The sequence below is a fragment of the Toxoplasma gondii genome, chromosome XI (genome assembly GCF_000006565.2).
Source record: "Toxoplasma gondii ME49 chromosome XI, whole genome shotgun sequence".
Lineage (NCBI taxonomy): Eukaryota > Apicomplexa > Conoidasida > Eucoccidiorida > Sarcocystidae > Toxoplasma > Toxoplasma gondii.
In genome coordinates, this window is record NC_031479.1 from 3,592,022 (window position 1) to 3,610,227 (window position 18,206).

At 51.6% G+C, this 18,206-nt stretch overlaps 4 protein-coding genes across 4 annotated transcripts; 1 reads left to right on the top strand and 3 right to left on the bottom strand.

Moving 5' to 3' along the window:
* Positions 1-142: 142 nt before the first annotated feature.
* TGME49_313670 (adaptin n terminal region domain-containing protein) lies at positions 143-7,252 on the bottom strand (the record flags this gene model as incomplete). Its single annotated transcript, XM_002364537.1, has 8 exons — positions 143-2,143; positions 2,540-2,785; positions 3,175-3,311; positions 3,685-3,910; positions 4,319-4,473; positions 4,832-4,967; positions 5,388-6,050; positions 7,142-7,252. The coding sequence occupies 8 exons, from the start codon at positions 7,250-7,252 to the stop codon at positions 785-787; spliced, it is 3,033 nt and encodes a 1,010-aa protein (XP_002364578.1). The 3' UTR covers positions 143-784.
* An 18-nt stretch (positions 7,253-7,270) lies between these two features.
* TGME49_313673 (hypothetical protein) lies at positions 7,271-8,866 on the bottom strand. The gene is made up of 2 exons (XM_018782785.1): positions 8,622-8,866; positions 7,271-7,826 (listed from the first exon to the last, which is right to left on the bottom strand). Exons 1-2 carry the CDS (start codon positions 8,665-8,667, stop codon positions 7,582-7,584), a joined length of 291 nt encoding a protein of 96 aa, XP_018635408.1. The 5' UTR covers positions 8,668-8,866; the 3' UTR covers positions 7,271-7,581.
* Positions 8,867-9,327: 461 nt separating this feature from the next.
* TGME49_313677 (hypothetical protein) lies at positions 9,328-10,332 on the bottom strand (the record flags this gene model as incomplete). Its single annotated transcript, XM_018782786.1, has 2 exons — positions 9,328-9,604; positions 10,301-10,332. The coding sequence occupies 2 exons, from the start codon at positions 10,330-10,332 to the stop codon at positions 9,328-9,330; spliced, it is 309 nt and encodes a 102-aa protein (XP_018635407.1).
* Positions 10,333-10,981: 649 nt separating this feature from the next.
* TGME49_313680 (hypothetical protein) lies at positions 10,982-17,871 on the top strand. The gene is made up of 5 exons (XM_002364538.2): positions 10,982-12,519; positions 12,933-13,036; positions 13,665-14,484; positions 15,172-15,289; positions 16,158-17,871. The coding sequence occupies exons 1-5, from the start codon at positions 12,230-12,232 to the stop codon at positions 16,317-16,319; spliced, it is 1,494 nt and encodes a 497-aa protein (XP_002364579.1). The 5' UTR covers positions 10,982-12,229; the 3' UTR covers positions 16,320-17,871.
* Positions 17,872-18,206: the final 335 nt, after the last annotated feature.

The following is an 18,206-nucleotide window of genomic DNA, read 5'->3' on the forward strand; positions in this document are numbered from 1 at the left end:
CAGGGATCTGGAATGAAGTTTCCGTGTTACACCCAGGTTTCTTGGTGTGTGGCGACGAACGCTTGAAAAAAGTTTCGTCTATCAGCAAGGTGGCGAGACATGGTCAGACATCCGTGGGGAAAGGAGGAGAGGGAGACAATTTGAGAAAAGCAGAAATTAGAAAAGTGTGTTTTCCAGCTCGTGTTCCACCAACTGTCGCGAGCTGCCCTCAAGATTACAGAGCGCCCCGACGTCTGTTCACAGTGACTATCCAAAATGTAGGAGGACCACGGAGAAAAGAGAGAACAGACAAAGAAGAAGAAAAAATCATTTGTCCGTCTGCACGACCGCATTGCACTTCTCCCCTCCGTTGTGAAGCCGGAAACCATTTCTTCCGGAGTTCCTAGAAAAACAGACTTCGCAAAGGGGACTGGCGATCGGAGAAGCCCAGCCCCGTATGTTTTCCTCCCCCAGCACATCTCTTTTGACATTTTACTAACAGTTCTCGCCTCCTTTTAAGCTTGCATCCGCACTTGCTGGTCCTCAAACCGCATTCACTTTGACACCTATCGCCTGGTCGTATCTCCCTCACGTCAATAATTTGCGTTTCTTTCCACTTTGTGGAAATCGGCAGCAAGGCCCAGAATCCGATCCGTGTATTCCGTACAGACTAACACTAGCGTACCCCGACGCCCGCTTAGTTACCATTGCTGTCAATGCCCGGTATCTGGCATCGCGCGAGCGTTTGTTCTCCAGCCTTCCCCCGTCTGTGCATGCCACGGCGGCACTCCGGGATCCACACGCTTCACGCGAGGAGTCCCGCGGGGAAGTCCCCGACATTGACAAATTTTTGCAGCATCGCGCCGTCTTTGTTGAACGAGATTCTGCATTTCATCAGCAGCGGCTTCGCGCCCGGAGCAGATGCTCCGTCCCCGAAGCAGACACACATGTCCTGTGTGACCACGCCGGTTCCAGTGGGTGGGACGCTCGTCCCCGTCGCAGGTTGAATCGTCAGCTTGAGGTATTTCGGAACGGCAGCCTCAAAGAGGAGATTCGTGATCTGCGCCTGTCCTCGGTTCCGAAACTCTGCGCGAATGCTCGCGCCCTTCTCTGAACCACTCGCCTCGTGAAGCAGCGTCGCTGTACTGCCGCTCTGTCCCTGCCTCGAGCAGATAAAGTCGACGCACAAATCGTCCTCGTTCAAGACATTCATCGGCGGAAACGCCCCATTTTCACTGCCCACAGTCCCGAGAAGACCGCTTCCGATGCCCGGCGTCGCCCCGCTGTTCACACCCTTGGCGCTAGAGGCCAGAAACGAATCGAAGGGATCGGCGGACGTTGGAGACTGTACCGCAGAGAGAGACGTACCCGAGGGAAGAGACAACTGGGAAGGCGAGAGCCCAAACAGACTATCCAGGCTGCCACCTCCTTGCGCGGAAGTGCTTCCCCGCATGTCTGCCGCACTGTTGCCTGCAGGCGTGGCGACAGCAGCCCCGCCTCCAAGAGACACAGACGTCCCCTCAAGCAAATCCGCAAGCATATCGATACTCTTGTCGCCACTGGACGCCCCCACAGCTGAGCCTCCCGCCACGCCTGCGCCTGAACTTGGAGCGCCTGATGCATGGGGCGGTATCCCTTGGGGCGAGGCCCGCGATTCGGAAGAGTAACCCATGTTGAGGAGATCGTCGAGGTCGAGCAAGTCGTTGGTTTTCTTCCCACTTCCCGCAGCGATTCCGTTTCGTTGTGCGGGCTTCTCGTCGAACAGCGAGTCTCCATGCGACACCTGGGATGCACGATCGTTCCTCTCGTCCTTCTCGCTGTCATCGCGTCCGCTCGACGCAGCCAAAGGACTTCCGACGTTGAGAGGAACCTCCGTCGCGTCGAACCAGACGTCCCCGACAGGGCGGGAAGCCGGAGCGGGGCTGAGGGCCTCTGCGCTTCCAGAGCGTCCCGACAGAAGCGAGGCGAAAGATCCACTGCCGAGACTACTCAAGCTGCGCCTCGAGGACAACTTCGCGTCGCAGACCGGCATTCTGTCGAAGATACTCGTGTTTTCTTTCCACTCGTCCCACTCCAACAGGCCCATGTACTCCGAACTTCGCTGCTGGACCTCAACGTTGTTGCTTGTCTCGAAACGTTTCAACAAACCCACGAGGCGCTCCCGCTGCACGTGCCAACGGAGACAAGAAAAAACGGTTCCATGATTCAAGTCGTCCTGGGACTCATGGAGTACATTCACCAAGTTTTTCACGAGAAACCGAAGGCGTGGAAAGAAACCGGACGCACCGAAGCCAAGAATGAGGCAGCAGACACCAGGCTAATAAAGCAGGCAAATGCACTTCACCGCAGAGAGGGACAGAAGACCGCAAAGTGGCCAGGAAACCACGGGGCAATCGACAAGAAAGTCGGACGACACACAACGCAGCCCAGAGGAGACTTCTCTGCCTGGGGCTCCTAGAAAACACAGCCCCATTCTTCAAGACCTCCACAGAAGTCCTGCCTCTGCTCCTGTCTCTCTGGCTTCCTCCTTTTTCTGCTGCCTCCACCTCGTCTTCCGCACCTGGGAGGGCAGTCGAGCAGCCAACTTGGCAGCCGCCGTCAGAAGCGTTTGCGTGAGGACACCCTGCTTCGCCTTCGGAAAAGACGACAACTGGTCTGCCACAGAAATCAGAAGGTCGGCGACTTGGCGAGGCGTGATCGCAAGAGTATCTTCTGTCATGCTTCCGCCTCCATTCGGGCTCAACAGGTGGCCCTTCTCAGGCTTCACTAGGAGGTCTCCGAACTCGCCGACACAGTACACACCGGCCTGAAGGAACGTGAGAGAAGAACAGAAACAAGGGATTCTGAAAATGGAAAAACGAGGCAAGACAGGCGCCTCAGAGAGAAACCGTGAGGGACAGACAAAAACAAAGACTTCTACACGCGAATGCCGGTTCTCTCCTTCCCGAAGAACAGACAAGCCAGACACGCGGTCGTAAAGACAGGAAAGAGACACCGGAGCATCGCAAGCGAATGACTTCCTGATCAAGACGCTAGCAGAAATAGCACTCAGTTGGGAGCCAGAGTCCAGGCGGAAACCACACATGGACTTTGGTGGAACCGGTCACTCCCGCATGCACCCGGCTTCTCAACGAGGAGAGGTAACAGATGCGACAAAGGGTATATTGAATCAAGGTGAATGAGAGACACACTCACCTGCCACAGAGCGGCGTTGTTCGACAGGGAATGCTGGAAGGAAAAGTAACATTTGTGGACAACGTAGCTGTGGAGAGGCGGGGTTGACACCACCAGGTCGACGAAGGAGTAGGTGATAGCGTCGTCTACAGCGTCTCCTGAGAAGAGAAGAAAGAGCAACAGAAGCCCGTTGCTCTCTTCACGAACAGAGACCAGCGCAAAGCCATGCCAGCGCCGCGAAACAACTTAGGCATGCGATACCAAGAGACGGTAAACACACGCATCGACCAACGTTCCTCCATAGAGCTTTCGACCCCCAGCCAGCAAACAATTGAAGACGACTCTCCACACGCACATCGATTTCCACTTGTAGTTTTTTCGCCAACTCTTTGTCGCATGCATGCAAGAGCCACAATCTGCCCACAGGCCACGACGGCAGTCTGCCGCACTCGACACTAGGGCAGAGAACTGCTTCTCCAGCTGTCGGAAAACGCTAAAGAGACCTGCCCGGTTCTCGCGTCGCGGACGGACCTCCGAGAGTCATGAGTTTGAGGAGAGTGTCGATTTGCCAGCGGGTGGACGGGGCGTGGCGACTGGCGGCGACAGCAATTTTGTTCACCACGAATTGCTTGAACTCCGCATCGTTGAGCATCAAGAGAAAATTTAAGAGCTCCTTCACGAGACCTCGCACGTTGTCGTCTGTTATCAAACAGAAAAGTACTTCGACTGCGCGTCGCCGCAGCGACAGGTCTTGATCCTAAAGAAGAACAAACAACGCATGCAGCATTCGCGCTCACGCCAGCTGGGCCCTCAACTCAAGGCAGAGGCAGTCGAACAACTCGCTGTAGCCCCTCCCCAGGAAAAGGCAGCGTATAGAAACCTACGAATTGCATTTTACAATGTGTAACGACAGAGAAAAACGGAGACGGAGACAGGTCACAACGCCGCAAAAGAGCCTCCGGCAGAGGGCTGATGTATGACAGTCGAGGAAAGAAAAAACAGTACAGACGGGCGTGGAGAGAAAGATAGACATAACGCAGGAGGGGAAACGAGAGGGGATACGCACAGAAGAAGGCGAATAAAGGAAGCGCAGCAAGGCAAGAAGCAGCATGAAGAAGATAACAGAGACGGCGAGTGACCCTCCGAGGAGAGAACGAAAATTTACCTTCAGGCAATCAAGAAGAATATCTCGGTGGCGCATAACAGCCTTGCTGTCCACTCGAACGACTTGCTGGAGAGTGCCAAGGGCGACGTATTTGACATTTAATTCGCGGGACGAGAGAAATCTTCCCAGAATGTTTACTCCGAGGACGCGGAGACCTAGCGGAGAATGGAAAGAACAACGCGGAAAACTGCACATCCATCGAACTCTACATTCTTTCCTTTTAAATATGTGCATCGATCAATATCCATATCTATCTGGACTCACAGCACAAGACAAAAGAACGGAGAAACGGAGCTCGCGTCTGTGCTTTGCCCGGAACGCATATAGGAGCCGGGGAATCTTCCCAGCTTTACGGCCTTCTTCGATCTCACGAAATAAAACACTGACAGAAAGACTATTTCCACCTACGTCACCGGTTAATTCTCCCCCCTCGCAAGAGGGAAAAAAGGATGCCGCGAACAAGTCGCACGTACGCAATAGATTACACTACAAAACTTGTTGATTTTTTCTCACCAGGGTCGTCTTCAATGGTCATGATCGTTCGAACGCACTCATAAAGGACACTGTTGCCGACGTTCTTGGCGCCTTCCGTGTTCGTCGCGACATGGGCAAGAACGTCACTGAGAGAAGCGCTTGACTCTGCGTCGCCCTGTAGAGAAAAACGGGGAAAATATGTTCGACGAAAACCCCTCAGCGTTTCATTTCTCACTCTTGATCCTTCTCGCCACATAACTGCATCCAAAAAGATAGATACGTCAACCGACGCGAGAGGACTTCCACACATACACCAGAAGGCGAGCATATATATATATATATGTATATATATATGTATGCATGCATATATCATGTATGAATCCATACGGGGCGTACATCCACGCGATTCCTTCGTCACCATTTCTTCACTTTCAGGAGTTGTGGCCTTCCCGCGTGTCTGGGGATTCGAGTGGTTGTCTTCTCGACCTTGCACGATGATTTTCCTTCGGATTGTCGCAAAACGTTCCCTGGGTTTTATCCCCTGTTGTGCGTTTTTCTCGGCATTCCGTCCACTAGCGAGCCGTGACCGACTGACCTTTGCCAGGAGGGCCAACACCCTGAGGAGTCTGCACTGGAGAAGCGGGTCAGTGATTCCAGCGATGTCGTATTCGGCGGCATGTGCGTAACCTGCTGTCAAGCAGGCCTTGAGACTCTTGACGAGAGTTGGAATGTGCGTCCGCATGGTGCTGACGAGGCTCGGATCTCTCTCCGCGAGCGCGGTGATGAGGGCGCATGCAGAGATGAGGACGCCGTGGTTTCGGTCCGCGAGGAGGGCGGGGAGACAGGCGAGCAGCTTCTCTTCGCAGTCGCCGACGCGCTTCACGACGCGCACTCCGCAGAGAGCAGCTTTCTTCCGAATAAACGGATTGCTGCAGCGCAGAAGATCCTCAACTTGGGTCATGATGGCCCCACACATCTCCCCCGTCCCGATGTTGCCTAAAGCCGTCAGCGCCAGGCCGTTCACGTACTGGTTCGGGTGCTGCAAGTCGTTCTTGATGCTGTTCGTTGCCAACATTAAGACCTCAGACTGCTCGTCCAGCAAACAACTCAAACCCAGATACCCTACGCGCTTCTCCGCGAACCGCGGCGACGCCAACAGCTTCAGACATTCGAGCTGCGCGAACTGCGTCGGGTAACCCAGCATCGAAATAAACAGGACTTTTGCGACATTCCGGTGGCGGTAGCGGCCGTCGCCCTCCTGAAGAGACACAGTCACACGGGAAGAAAAGAGTAGTCGAGACAGTTTCCTGCTGAGGATCTTAAAAGAAAGAGAACCTGGCGTGGTAAACACAGATACACGGAGGCATTGAAGAATTGAAAAATATTGAAGTGTCGCTCGGTGGATCTCCTCAAAACTGAAAAATGTTGTGGAACAATCGCCAGAGATTAGGACTCTCAGAAGGATGCGGGAGACACACAGAAGACGGCAGCAAGGTAAGACTGCGATAGGCCAGGAAAAGACAACGGAAAGACCGGCGTTCTTCTCGACGGAACACGGAGGACAGCGGGAGCAAGAAAAGGAAGTGGCACAGAAGGAACGGGATGCGCGAAAGAAAGCAGAAATCGCATCTCTAGCGCGATGCAACGGATGATCGCGAGAGAGGCATGAGGAAAAACGGAGGGCGTAAAACAGGAAAGAAGCTTCTGAAAAAGGTCCTGAGTCTCATAATTCACAAAAAAGTCGCGTTCCTCTGCCGGGAGAGATACAGTGCTTGAAGCTGCACGGTGCCTCCATATGGTTTTGACGGATGTTAAGCGTTTGACTGGCGCTACAACAAACTCACGTCAAATACACAAGCTTCAGTGATTATCTTATCGGTATTGGCTGCCTGCCTGCCTGGCCCACCCACCCTCCCCTTTGCTCATGTGCGAAGCGAAATGCGTTTCGGTTGTGCTAAACGAAATGCGTCACGTATTACAAAACATCACGACACAGACTGACATATACGAGGACGACGAAAGAGACCTACGACACCGCACAAAATAATTGCAGGCATGATCATCGAGAAAAAATGGACACAACACCGGAACAAAAGCAGAACAGATGTACTGCGCCAGAGGGGAAAAGCATTCCGTTTGTCGGGTCCGCCGCCTGTTTAGACGAACCCAGACTAAAAAGAGGAGGGCCACGGTGCCGGTGTATGCCCGTCTCTTGTCGCAGACTTCCACGCTCATTTTCTCTAGACGCAGAAAACTGGGTGTGTACTGGTACTGGAAACGGAAGAGCTTCATGGTCGATTGAGAGGGCGAACGCGCAAATTTTGCCCCGGAAGAAAAGTGGAATCTTACTTTGAACGCAGTGCGGATCTCCGCGCATTCTTTGGAGACGACAGCCCGTTCGTCCGCAGCGGTTTTCGCCGCTCGGATATTTCGAATGAATTCTCTTAACTTGCAGCTCATGGTATCAGCGGGAAATGACGGAAAGCAACCGGGGAAGAGGAACGAGACGGCTCTTTGTCACGCGAGGGCGGGTTTTGCCTCCTGAGAACGAAGACCTTACTGCTACAGTCGTAGAAGAAACAGAAGCCGGAGACTGGGGGAAGAAGAGAACGGGTCAAAAGGAAACTGGCAGACGTCGCAAAAGAAGGGACAAGGAGGTAAGAAAATTAAGGACTTTACTCAACACAGTCTCGTGACTACAGAATGGTATCCTTGTCCCCGGTATATGTACACTGGCCGTCCAGTTAGCCGCGCCCGAGACTGCGGACACGCTGCCGGCTTTCCTTGGACTAGTATTTCAGTGTCTCCTCAGTTTCTTGAGAGACGAGGTGAAAACCGTCCGTAATCGCTTCTCGCTTTCTCTCTGACGAACAATAACCGCATCCCGAAATGTGTGACGGCCTCGAGGGCCGCAACGACAGTCGACGATGTCTGTCCGAAGATTCTGGCGGTCTGACTAGCACTGCGCGTTGTTTGATGGACGTCGCTTTCACCCGCCTCCTCCGGAAGTAGAGGCCAGACACAGAATCGCCATCTGCAAAGTCCACACGAAGAGCGAATCAGCAACAGCTCCTCCCGTGGTGGCGGGTGGGCCGGCAGCCAGACAGAAAGAACCCTCACTTAACAGTTTTTCTGGGCATACGGGACGGAAGCAACCTAGAAGGCATCAGCGGAACGGTCGGGAGAAGAATGTAAAAACTCGACGGAGACGAAGATGTAAAGAGACCTGTTGAGAAGAGAGAAAAAGTGTTGGCGGTTCCGGAAGAAAAGACCGAGGTCGTCGGAGATGCAGCAGCGGTTGGTACGCCGCCGAGGGGAAAGTCGGCAACTTTGACAAGACTTTTTGCCGTCGACACAGGAAACTACACGTTTCAGAAGATAGATGAAGACAAAAGAAACGAAAGAGGGGATACTGACGCCAGCAAAGGTTGGGGGAAAAGTGGAATTCTTCGAAACAATATGAGGACACGTGGACGACCCGGACAGAACAGAGCCGCGTGTGTATAGGTGGTCTTCGCGTCACACCAGGGACTATTTAGGAAACAACGGAGTTTCACGAACCGCGAGTGGCGATGAAAAGACACGAGACCCTTCTGAAAGTGTACGCTTCTACTCTTTGAAGCCAACGATAACGCAGCAAAAAAAGCGGGGGGAAATCCGTCGAAAAGGGTGCGTTTCAGCGGGAGGAGAGGGGGCTTTCGGGTGACGTCGGAGGGACCTCTGACCCTGGGAGAGAAATCGTGCCCTCAAAACAGTCTAGCGAGAAAACAGCTTCTTCGCGATTCCGACGGAGCACGACGTGTCTCATTTCACAGTTCCATCGGCTTACACAGAATTTCGAGGGAAGTCGTTGGAGAGAAAAGGCCTGTTTTCATGTTCTTCAGCAACTCCTGTCTTTTTGTGGTGTGTCACCCTCCTACCACGGAGAAAACAATGACGCGGCAGCCGTATGAAACAGAGACTGTGTGCCGTGGTGGCTGTGTCTCAGGATTTCCTGTACAGACCGAGGTTGTTCATCTTACGATTGCTATCATTAAGAATCCTTTCATTTTCCTGCGTTTTTCTGTAGACAGCGAAGTTTCGACTCGCCGACAGCTTCCAAGTAGCTGCTTCTGAGCTCCTGAACATCCCCTGTTGCCTGCTGTTTGAAACTGGTAGAGGATCTCACCTTACAAGCGAAATTGAAGAATCTAAAATCCCGCAGACTCGGTAAATAAAAACAAGACAACAACTGCTGTCCGCAGTAGCCGTTATGCACGGCGATAGGCCCGGAAGCTCATTGCCATTGAAAAGCCGATATCCCCGTAATTGGAAAGTTAGCTCAAAATGCCAACTTAACACCCTAGCGTAATTGCTAAAGAAAAGTTGGGGCAGTAAAGCAAGCGTTCAACCTTTGTTGAATCAGTGGAAAGTACATCTTTATGCGCTTTGTTGCCTCCTTACTGTGGCGGGATCCTGCGCGTTACTGAGTAGCAGTGGACAGCACAGGAGTGGAATCAGTCACGACCGTTCTCCATTTCAAATGTCCATGGCGTTTAACCAGCCCTGAAGTTGCTGCTCGAGTCCACTAATTGAGGAAAAGTTTGCTGCATCTTTGGATTCTTCCTGCAGCGCTGGGACCAACAGACCACGTTGTCAGTCATGTGATGTCTGACGAGACATTTCATCCGTTCCTCCTCGCACCCTTCAAGAGACTTGGCCAGTGTGATCACTTCAGGAAGTACCATTTCACCTTGGAAAATTGGTAGAGAAGACGCAGATGTCCTGTCGTCGAGGGGGAAATTGTGGCTGAAGTTTACAGGACCAAAGAGTCTGCCGAAAAGGCGTCAAAAGCAGACACCTGAAGAACGAAATTGATGCTTACAATGCAGTAGATCACGTGGAAGCCGCAATTCTAACATCTGCTAGTGAGAAGAACTATTTCCTACTGTGTTTACCACGAGAAGAGGCACTGGCGGGACTGTACTTTATAACCAAGAAAGATGCGTAGCTTACTTCTCGCATTCCAGTTTCTGTGTACTCCCGCTCGAACACAGAGCTTATACTTGCTGTACATGTTTGATCCTGGTTCATTATTGAATACAAACCCTACCGCTTGAGTAGTTTGGGAAAAAAGGAGTAACATCCGGCGTCGGGCACGTTCCGGGCCATTAGTATAGACACTCTCACTCGTTTACTGGAACCCTTTTGTAGGTGGTCTCAAAACTCTTCTTGTTTCCGTCAATATTATCGCCCAGATGACAGCAGAAAAAAAGAAAATACAGATGCAGACGCCGCCTTCTTCAATTGGCATCAGCCATTCTGCCAACTGTTCCACCCACCACGTAGACTTCATGGGATAAACCAGGACTTGTATCCGTCACTCGGGTACAGAAACTACTTTCTGTCAAGCCAAAATCAGCTGCTGTTCTACGAAAACCTCCAGTTGTCCTCTGACATGGTCCATGCTTTCAGACATGACTACGAACGCGCTTGGCAATGCAGAAAGCTACTTTGGTGCCCATTTACCGGCAAAGGCCTGGAGGCGGAGGTTGTCCCATAGTTGTAGCACTTGTCTACGTCTTACACGACGCATGCTGTGAGGCATTCCGAATCAGTTTATTCCTAAGATCAGGGAATAAGCGAGGACGAGGCAAACGCCTCAATCCTCACTTTGTGTGTCTGGCCGTTCGATGGTAAATCTGCGTTCCTTCAGCCGCTTGGCACATCGGCAGCCTTGTTCGGCAAACAACTACTCGAGGCATCTGGATACCTCGATCTGGCGGGACGAAATCCTTTTCCTGACAAGACACTTTCGGGGGAACTCCTTTTTCTGACTAGACACTTTCGCCATGCGGTCACAGACCATCGACAGTGTCAGCTACAAGACGATGGGCTTCAGCAAGTCTTAATGAAGGGGAGGTCTCTGTACAGATCATGGAAAGTCCAGATCGGCGAATCAGCCTTGGAAGACATCAGTGTAGGAAACTCAGCCTTTTTCTGCCATTTTCCCCAGATTCTGGTACCTGCTTCGGAGTGAAAATCCCTGTTTGTCCAACCATTTCCCTCGCATGCTGCGACACCCCTGGAAGTCTCTGCCGTCTTCGTACCGCCAGTCCTACCGCGGTCCGTAGCACCCCGACATCTTCGCGACGGGAAAAGTATCTCGCTTCTTTCTTTGCTCAGCATTTTTGTCCGTAGGATATCTTTAAGAAGTGCCTCAACTGCAGGGTTTCGTAGACAGTCCTTCAATAGGACGGCGTCTGTGCTGCAGTCCCGGTGTCCGGTGGTTTCCGAGCCACCAACATTCCGGTTGCGACGGCGACTGTTGACGCAAAACGATCGCGTTTTCAAGACTTACCATTCTCCTCAGAAACCGTATCTCGATGTCACCGTTGCAGGTGCCTTTTCTGAATGAAACAGGCTGCATTTCTTCCGTTCCTTTTCACATAAATCCCCACCCACCAGGACATGTGCACCGATCTTGGGCGCTTGAGTCTATTGAGTGCTCCGGAGATTCGTGGAGCAGAAAGGGACAAATTGCTGAAAGACTGTGCCTCTTTTTCAAAGATACCGGATCTTTACACGGCGTTTTCGGGGATTTGAGCTGTTTCCGGCGACACTTCGTCTTGAGCGCAGGCGTTGCCGAAGTACCCTATGCTGGCGGGCTGGCATCCAACGACAAATGCGAGTTGTTTGGTCTCCGTTCCCTGCAAATTCTTCCTGAAACGACGTACATTTTTGCAGTGAAGGATTGCGTCTACAGCAGTTCTGAACTCACGCGACAACGGGGGTCTTGAGACGATCTGCTGCTTCTTTGGTACTGCAGCGCTAAGTCGCGGAACCGCGCTGACCACACGAAGACCCGGTTTTGCACCTCGTCTGTGAATTTACCGTTCTTCTGTGTTCCACGAGAGTGGAGAAAATAGATGGGTAAAACCTCCGTCGAAGGGTTATGGAGGGTTCTCATCAAGCAGGTATGCTTTAATGGCATTTCGTTGCGCGTTCCAGCTTTCGGTTTGTTTCTTCGGCTTGCCCTTACGCATCGAATTGCTGGAAACAACTGCATTTGTCGACCACAACGAAGGATTGAAGAAGCAAACGACGCGGAATTTCTGGTCTTTTAACCGTTTATTGTCTTCTGTAGTTCATGCCTTCATTGCACACGCATATTAACTTCTAATACAGTGCCCCCGTTAGTCTGCGTGGGGCTGCTCCGGCTTCTCTCCAACGTTGCCTTGCTTCCGCACATCCCTCCCTTTTTTTTCAACATACTCCTTCTTCACCGAACCCTTTCTTCAGCATATTCTTTATCCACCGAACCCTTTCTTCCCGGTGATTTCCTGAGCGCTGTTTTCTGCCTTGCTGGACGATCCATGCTGCGCATGTGTTTGTTCTGTTCGAGGGAGAAATCGGGTGTTTCTTCTAAGCTGTAGAACACTGACGTCGATATTGAAAATGTATGCCGTATCAGTAGGGGTGGAGGAGCCGGAGGGGGGGAGAAGAGGGTCCCTACGTTCAAGGTCTCCTCCTTCCCCTGCAAGAAGTTCTCGGACTTGCTCGGATATGGCGAAATCGCGGGTGCCCGATGTACACTACGCTCCTGGAAAGGGTCCGACGCAGGCTCTGCGCGTTGCCTGTGAAAAGGGGCGAAGAAGAAGGCTCATCAAATGGGCTTGCATCATCTCCTACATTTCCATCTTCATGAGCATCCTGTTCGGCGTTGCCGCCATGATCTGCGGGGTCATGTACGTTTCAGCGCATCCAACACACTCTACGCGCTTCCTGACACGTATCAGATGCTTTGTCCTTCGGTTCCTCGCTGTTCTGCGGAGTGGTGGCTTTTCCTATCTCGCCCAGCCGTCCTCTGTCTCCTCTGTCTTTCTCCTGCGTCCATATTCTTCATTCTTGATTCCTTTTTGCCTCTCTCATTCGCTACAGAATCTTTCATTGTCTTGCTCTCTTGGAGATTGTCCTCTGTCCTTCCCCGTGTTTCTTTTCATCGCAGCTTTGCTGTGCCTCTCCTCTCTCTTCTTCACGCTTGCCTCACTTCTCCTGTGGTCTCGTCGGCAGGTAGTTAACTACGCACTGTCTACGATTTTGTGGACAGAACTCCTGTCCAAACTTACTGTGCTTTGCTATGTTGGTTCTCCGTTCTCAGGGGAGATGTCATTCTGTCCCTCGTCGCCCTCGCGTTCGAAACGTGGATCGACATGCTCTCCTCTGTCGCCGTCATCTGGCGTTTCCAAGAAGACGAGGCGCTGAGTGAGTGTGGACAACGCAAGCAGAAAGAATCGTTCGTTTTCTGACGTGTCAAGGTGAACGGGCGTTCGAAAGAGAAAGAAACCGCACGCATCCCTGACGGCGGGAAGGAAGAAAGAGCGAGGGAGGAAAGGGGCGCTAAAAGAGGCGCGATCTTCCCGGGATGTCGAAGGAAAAAAGGTAGAAAATAGAAGGGGGAGAGACGACTTGGGGTTGGAATGCTGGAGACAACGAGGAAGACAGGCAGGTATATCGAATGGTCACGAGAATCGTGGACATATCCTACGAGGAGAGAAAATGCATGCTGCCGTGTGCGACGTTTGTCGCGCAGGTCCAAAAGAAGGGCATCTGTCATTACCGAGAGCAGTAGAGAGATGCCTGATAGACATACACCGGGATATCGACATTCGTGGAGGGAAGAGAGGAGAAAGCTGCGATCCTGAGGAGGAGGTAAATGCCGATGAGGTGACTCTCCACACCAGTTCGTTTTTTTCAGGGAAGGAAGTGTCGCAGTCCTTGTTTCCTCGGGAACTGCAGTACGCTAGCACGGCAAGCCCGTCTTCAGTTGTCGTATTTCAGCAGACACCGATTCATGTGCTTATGCGTTTGTGCATTCTTCCTTGCATTTCAGACAACGGCCCTTCGGGTCTCGGTCCTCCGCCCCTGTACAAAGCGAACCGTTCTGCCTCTGCACCGTTGGCGAAACGCGAGGACTCGACTGTCTCTACAGCTCTCACAACTAGCAAGGACGCTGGAGGCGAGAAACCGAAGCGGACGGTCTCTGTGTCTTCGTTGGCCACCCCGGGCTCTCCGAAGACATCGCCGTCGTCTCCGTTGGGTTCTTCTCCTCGCTCATGCGCCTCTGTACCATCTCCGGTGAATCGTCTGGATGGCGCATCATCGCCGTACGAGTGCGTCAGGCCGGACCTGTCTGTAGGCGAGCAGGGGAGTCTCAACAAGCAGGAGAGTCAGACCCCTGCTCAAGAGGCCGCGTGCACCGGTTCGGCTGAGAAAGTGCCTCCGGCCGAGCCTGTGGCTGTGTCGCGGCTCTGCTCAGCGAGTTCTCCCCCGCTGAGCTCCGTCTCTCCAGCGGGGAACTTCGAGGTACATCCAAACAACCAAACGTCGTCTCCCTTCCCTCAACCCTCTTCTCCTCCTCCTCTCAACCGAAGCGTGTCGTACGCGGCGCGCGAGAGACAGTCGTCTATGGCTGTCGGGGCTCTCTTCATTGCTCTCTCTCTGTGGGTGTCGATACACGCCCTCTGTGACCTCGTTATTTCTGCCAGACGCGGAGAGACTGGTGCTCAAGGTGGCGAGACTTCGGCGGTGTCTAGCGAGTATCGCTCCGCCCTCTTCACGTGCATCCTGTGCTGGCCGAGCGCTCTCATTTTCGGAACGCTCGCTCTTGTCAAATTCGATTTGGCCGCCAGACTCCGAAGTCAAGTTCTGGGGTAAGACCCAACCCGCACACAGAGCCGGTAAAAGAGAGAAAACCGTCGGCGGTGCGAGAAAAAACACAGCTGGGGCTCAGTCTCGTATCGTCCACTGAAGCCAGAAAAGGGACAGGCATCTGTATGTCTTCATTGGCATGCATGCATACATGTATATATGCGTGTAGCATGTGTGTATATGTATATATATATATATATATATAGATATATGAAGGTTTGTATTTTTGAGGTATCTCAGAAAAAGTGGTGAGCTGTTCAGTCTCTTGGTTTGGCTCTGCTTTAATATTGAATTTGTGTCGAGTCCTCCCTTCTTACTCGAAGTTCCGGGGTACTCCTCGGAGAAGACCAGTGCATGCGCTCGTCCATGTGTTTTCTGCGTCCGAGGGATGCACTATGCTCCCGCTGGCAGCTTCTGTGCTCGTCGACATACATTCGGCCTACGTTGTCTAGTTGAAATCTTGGTTTTTTCTCGTAAGTCCATGCTGGTCGAGGGAACTGAACATCTTTCCATGTTTCTTCGGCTTAGCACCTTTCCAGTCTTTCTGGATATTCTTTGAGGGGTCCGCGGTACTGTACTGCATGAGATCTGCGACTGATGCAGGCGAAATCAGCATCCTATTCGCATGTCGACGTGTGCGTCAAACACTAGTTTGTTCTTTTTTCGCCTTGTTTTTGTCTGACGCACAGGCGAGATGCAATGTGCTCAGCTTTCGGCGTCGCGCTGTCTCTCGTCGCTGGGATTGTCAGTTTCGTAGCACTGGGGCGGGTCCCCCCTGGTATCCACGATAATGCAGCTGCGTATAATGTAAGTCAAAAGGCAAGGGAAAAAGCACTGTTTAGTTGCAAAAAAACTTCTCGTATAAAGATATTAATCCAATTAAGAATGGCAGACATTTAGCATCCGTCATGAACACATGAGAATAAAAGGCGTCTTTATGGCAAATGTTGAATACTTGTGACTACGTAGCGGCGGGAGGGTTCACGGATACACAGGAAGGTGTCGAGATAATCCTTTACCCGAATAAAGGCCCGGGGATTCGTTTCAGTGGAAACACATGCTGGAGGATACCTGCATGCGCAGCTGCGCTGAATGACAATGTCTCACGCAAAGGACGTTCGATTCGAAAGATTTTGTCTTAGCTTTCAGTTGTTTGCACCTGTGAATGGAACTTTAAAAATTGTGAATTTTATGTGAATCGACACCAACATTCTTATACAGTCGGTAATTAGTTTCAAGGTCTTTTCAGAATTTGAGGAATTCACATTATAAATCATTTATTTCGAAGAAAAACTTGTTTCAGCAAAATGTTTCTCATTGTGTTACAGTTTGTCTGAGCAATATGGACGGAAGGCTTTTTTACGGTTTTAACGGGGGCTCGTACGAGCGATGCAACATGGTGTTTAATTTCATGTAACGCGATAATCCGTACCAGAAGTATCCAAAATTATGCCTTGATTCTGCCGTTAAAGAGGAAGCGTCGGTGCCGTGCGGGACACACAGGCGATAGACACCGTCACTTTCTTCCTCGCGAAAACCAAGCAGACCAGTAGACCGCCACATGCACAGGGAGGAGGGACGCACTCTGCATGTGTGACGTATCATGGAAATTTCGAGCAAGAGAAGAAAGCGAGGTTTTCGTCGGTGTTGTTGGTTGTTTTCGTCGTTTGCTCAGGTCACAAGCTACGACGCTATCGCGGCGCTCGTGATTGGAGGCATGATGCTTCTCGAGGGGATTCGAACAGTCATGACGAACTGGAAGCCGACGCCACAGGAGCTCTTGAGTTCCAACCAAATCCTCATTATTGCCAGTCCTAGTGCATACACAGAATCATGAACTACCGCTGTCTCCGCAGTATCTAGAGAGGAACAATTGGGACGCCTGCCTACGTAGATGTAGGGTGCCTATTAACATGACGGGGAAGAAGAATGACTGCCACGCCGTGGTGGTGCTCAACTGCGGCAGGGGTGTCTTTCATTGAATACGAGTGGAAAAGCTTTTCTGTTTATCGAAGAGTAATCCGCGTAAGTAGCCAAGCGGAAATGCATGTTTCCTGGAAGGTCAGAGGGGCTAGGCAAAGACGTACATGCATGTATATGGAAGCCGGGCCTACGTCCGTCTGGGTGTTAGCGTTATAGTCTGTGCGGCTTCGGTCCATTGACAGCCGCAGTAGATATGTAGATCCACAGTTCGTATATGCGTTACCGGTGGTCTCAGAACCTGTGGATTAACTGCAGACAATTGGGGTTACATCAAGAAAAAGTTTAGGTACACGCTAGTTCGCGTCCGGCGCACCAAACAATCAAGCGATATACCTTTTCATGCAGACGCGGGAGTAGGATGCTAGCCTCATTTAAGATTTCTGCCCGCATGGGTGGAGCGACACTTTAAAAAATCTTGTTCTCGTCGTTTTGAAAGCTGCTGACGAGACTCGAGTCAGCAACAGGGAGGGATGGGAAGACGGCGCTTGAATTTTCATACTGCCTTTGTAGCCTCTCTCATCCTCTCTTTCGGTATGCTTTTTTACTGGCGGAGCATCTCGCCTATCGGATTTCCTCACGTGACACGATTCGCAAACGTTTTTCTGGTTTTATTCACATTGAAATTCTTTTCTACTCCAAAGGCTCGTCTCATTTTGCGCCATTTTCCAGTTTGCAGAATCGTGCACCCTTATTTTTTTTCGTGGTTCTCTTGTTTCAAGCGATTAAACGTGGCTGACATGTGTTCGCCACGCGCTCACAGGCTTGCACACATATTTATCACTTAAATTTATTTTCATGTATATATATAACCATGGGACGCGTACAGTTGTTGCCGATGCGGGTCTCTCTGTGTTTGCAAAGTCAGACAGGAGTTGTCCACAAGGCGTGTGTGAGAGGACAGCGCGTTATTTTCTTCCTCCCTTTCGGGTACTTTTGGATATTCGAGAACCAGACTAGGCTGAGCACGAATATCCCTCTGTTTTTTGCCTGTGTTTTGCGGGTCCGTTTCTCCGCCCAGTGCTATGAAGCCTGGCTATGAAGAACATAGTTAGGCGGACCCTTTGGTGGGAGATACGCTCTACGTCAATTTTCCTCCTTGTCTGTTTGGGAGGGCCTTACCGTGTAGCAGAGGGTAGAGTGTCGAACGGCTTTGTTCGGTGACAGGTTAGTGACTTGCGGGGGAGAAGAAAGCAAGGAACATCTAAATCGTTTTGTTTCAAAGCGTGGCCGACTGGCGCGATTGTAACTGTTTTCTCTGTGTCACTTTTTAATCAAGGATGGGCTTACTGGAACAGCGCTGTTGGCAGATTCGTGCGCAGGGCGGGAATATAACGTCGGATGGAGCCAGTAACGCTGTTTATAGGTTGACAGGACTGAACACTGTTCGCTTTTCACAGGTGTCTGCCACACAGGCGAAGAGACCGAAATGAACAGAGAATACTGTTCTCCGTTCGCGTCTCGTAGGTCGAGAAACGCTTCGAGTCCTTCGCTTTTTCCACGCACACAGAAAGGGGTTGTATGCTTCGGCAGTCTACAGTATCTCGTTCGAGTGTTCCAGGAAACCTGTTTCCGGGCAGATGCAGGATAGATTGCGCTTCAACGCAGACGAAACATCAAAGCTTTAGCCGAAATGTGAAGGTCGAGATAGGCGGCTGTGTACGAGTTTCGCATGGCCGCGACTTTGTGTTGCAGCCGAGAAGAAATTGCCAGTCTAAAAACCGTGCACCTTCGGACGTCGTCG

What these genes read in the sequence shown, in the direction of transcription:
- TGME49_313673 (XM_018782785.1), bottom strand. Translation starts at nt 8,667, where the DNA reads ATGAAAACAGGCCTTTTCTCTCCAACGACTTCCCTCGAAATTCTGT. An exon ending in GACTTCCCTCGAAATTCTGT is followed by an intron (nt 7,827 to 8,621) that starts GTAAGCCGATGG and finishes TGGACTTTGCAG; the next exon opens with ATGGCGATTCTGTGTCTGGC.
- TGME49_313680 (XM_002364538.2), top strand. Translation starts at nt 12,230, where the DNA reads ATGTATGCCGTATCAGTAGGGGTGGAGGAGCCGGAGGGGGGGAGAAGA. An exon ending in GCCATGATCTGCGGGGTCAT is followed by an intron (nt 12,520 to 12,932) that starts GTACGTTTCAGC and finishes CTCCGTTCTCAG; the next exon opens with GGGAGATGTCATTCTGTCCC. An exon ending in CTCCGAAGTCAAGTTCTGGG is followed by an intron (nt 14,485 to 15,171) that starts GTAAGACCCAAC and finishes TCTGACGCACAG; the next exon opens with GCGAGATGCAATGTGCTCAG.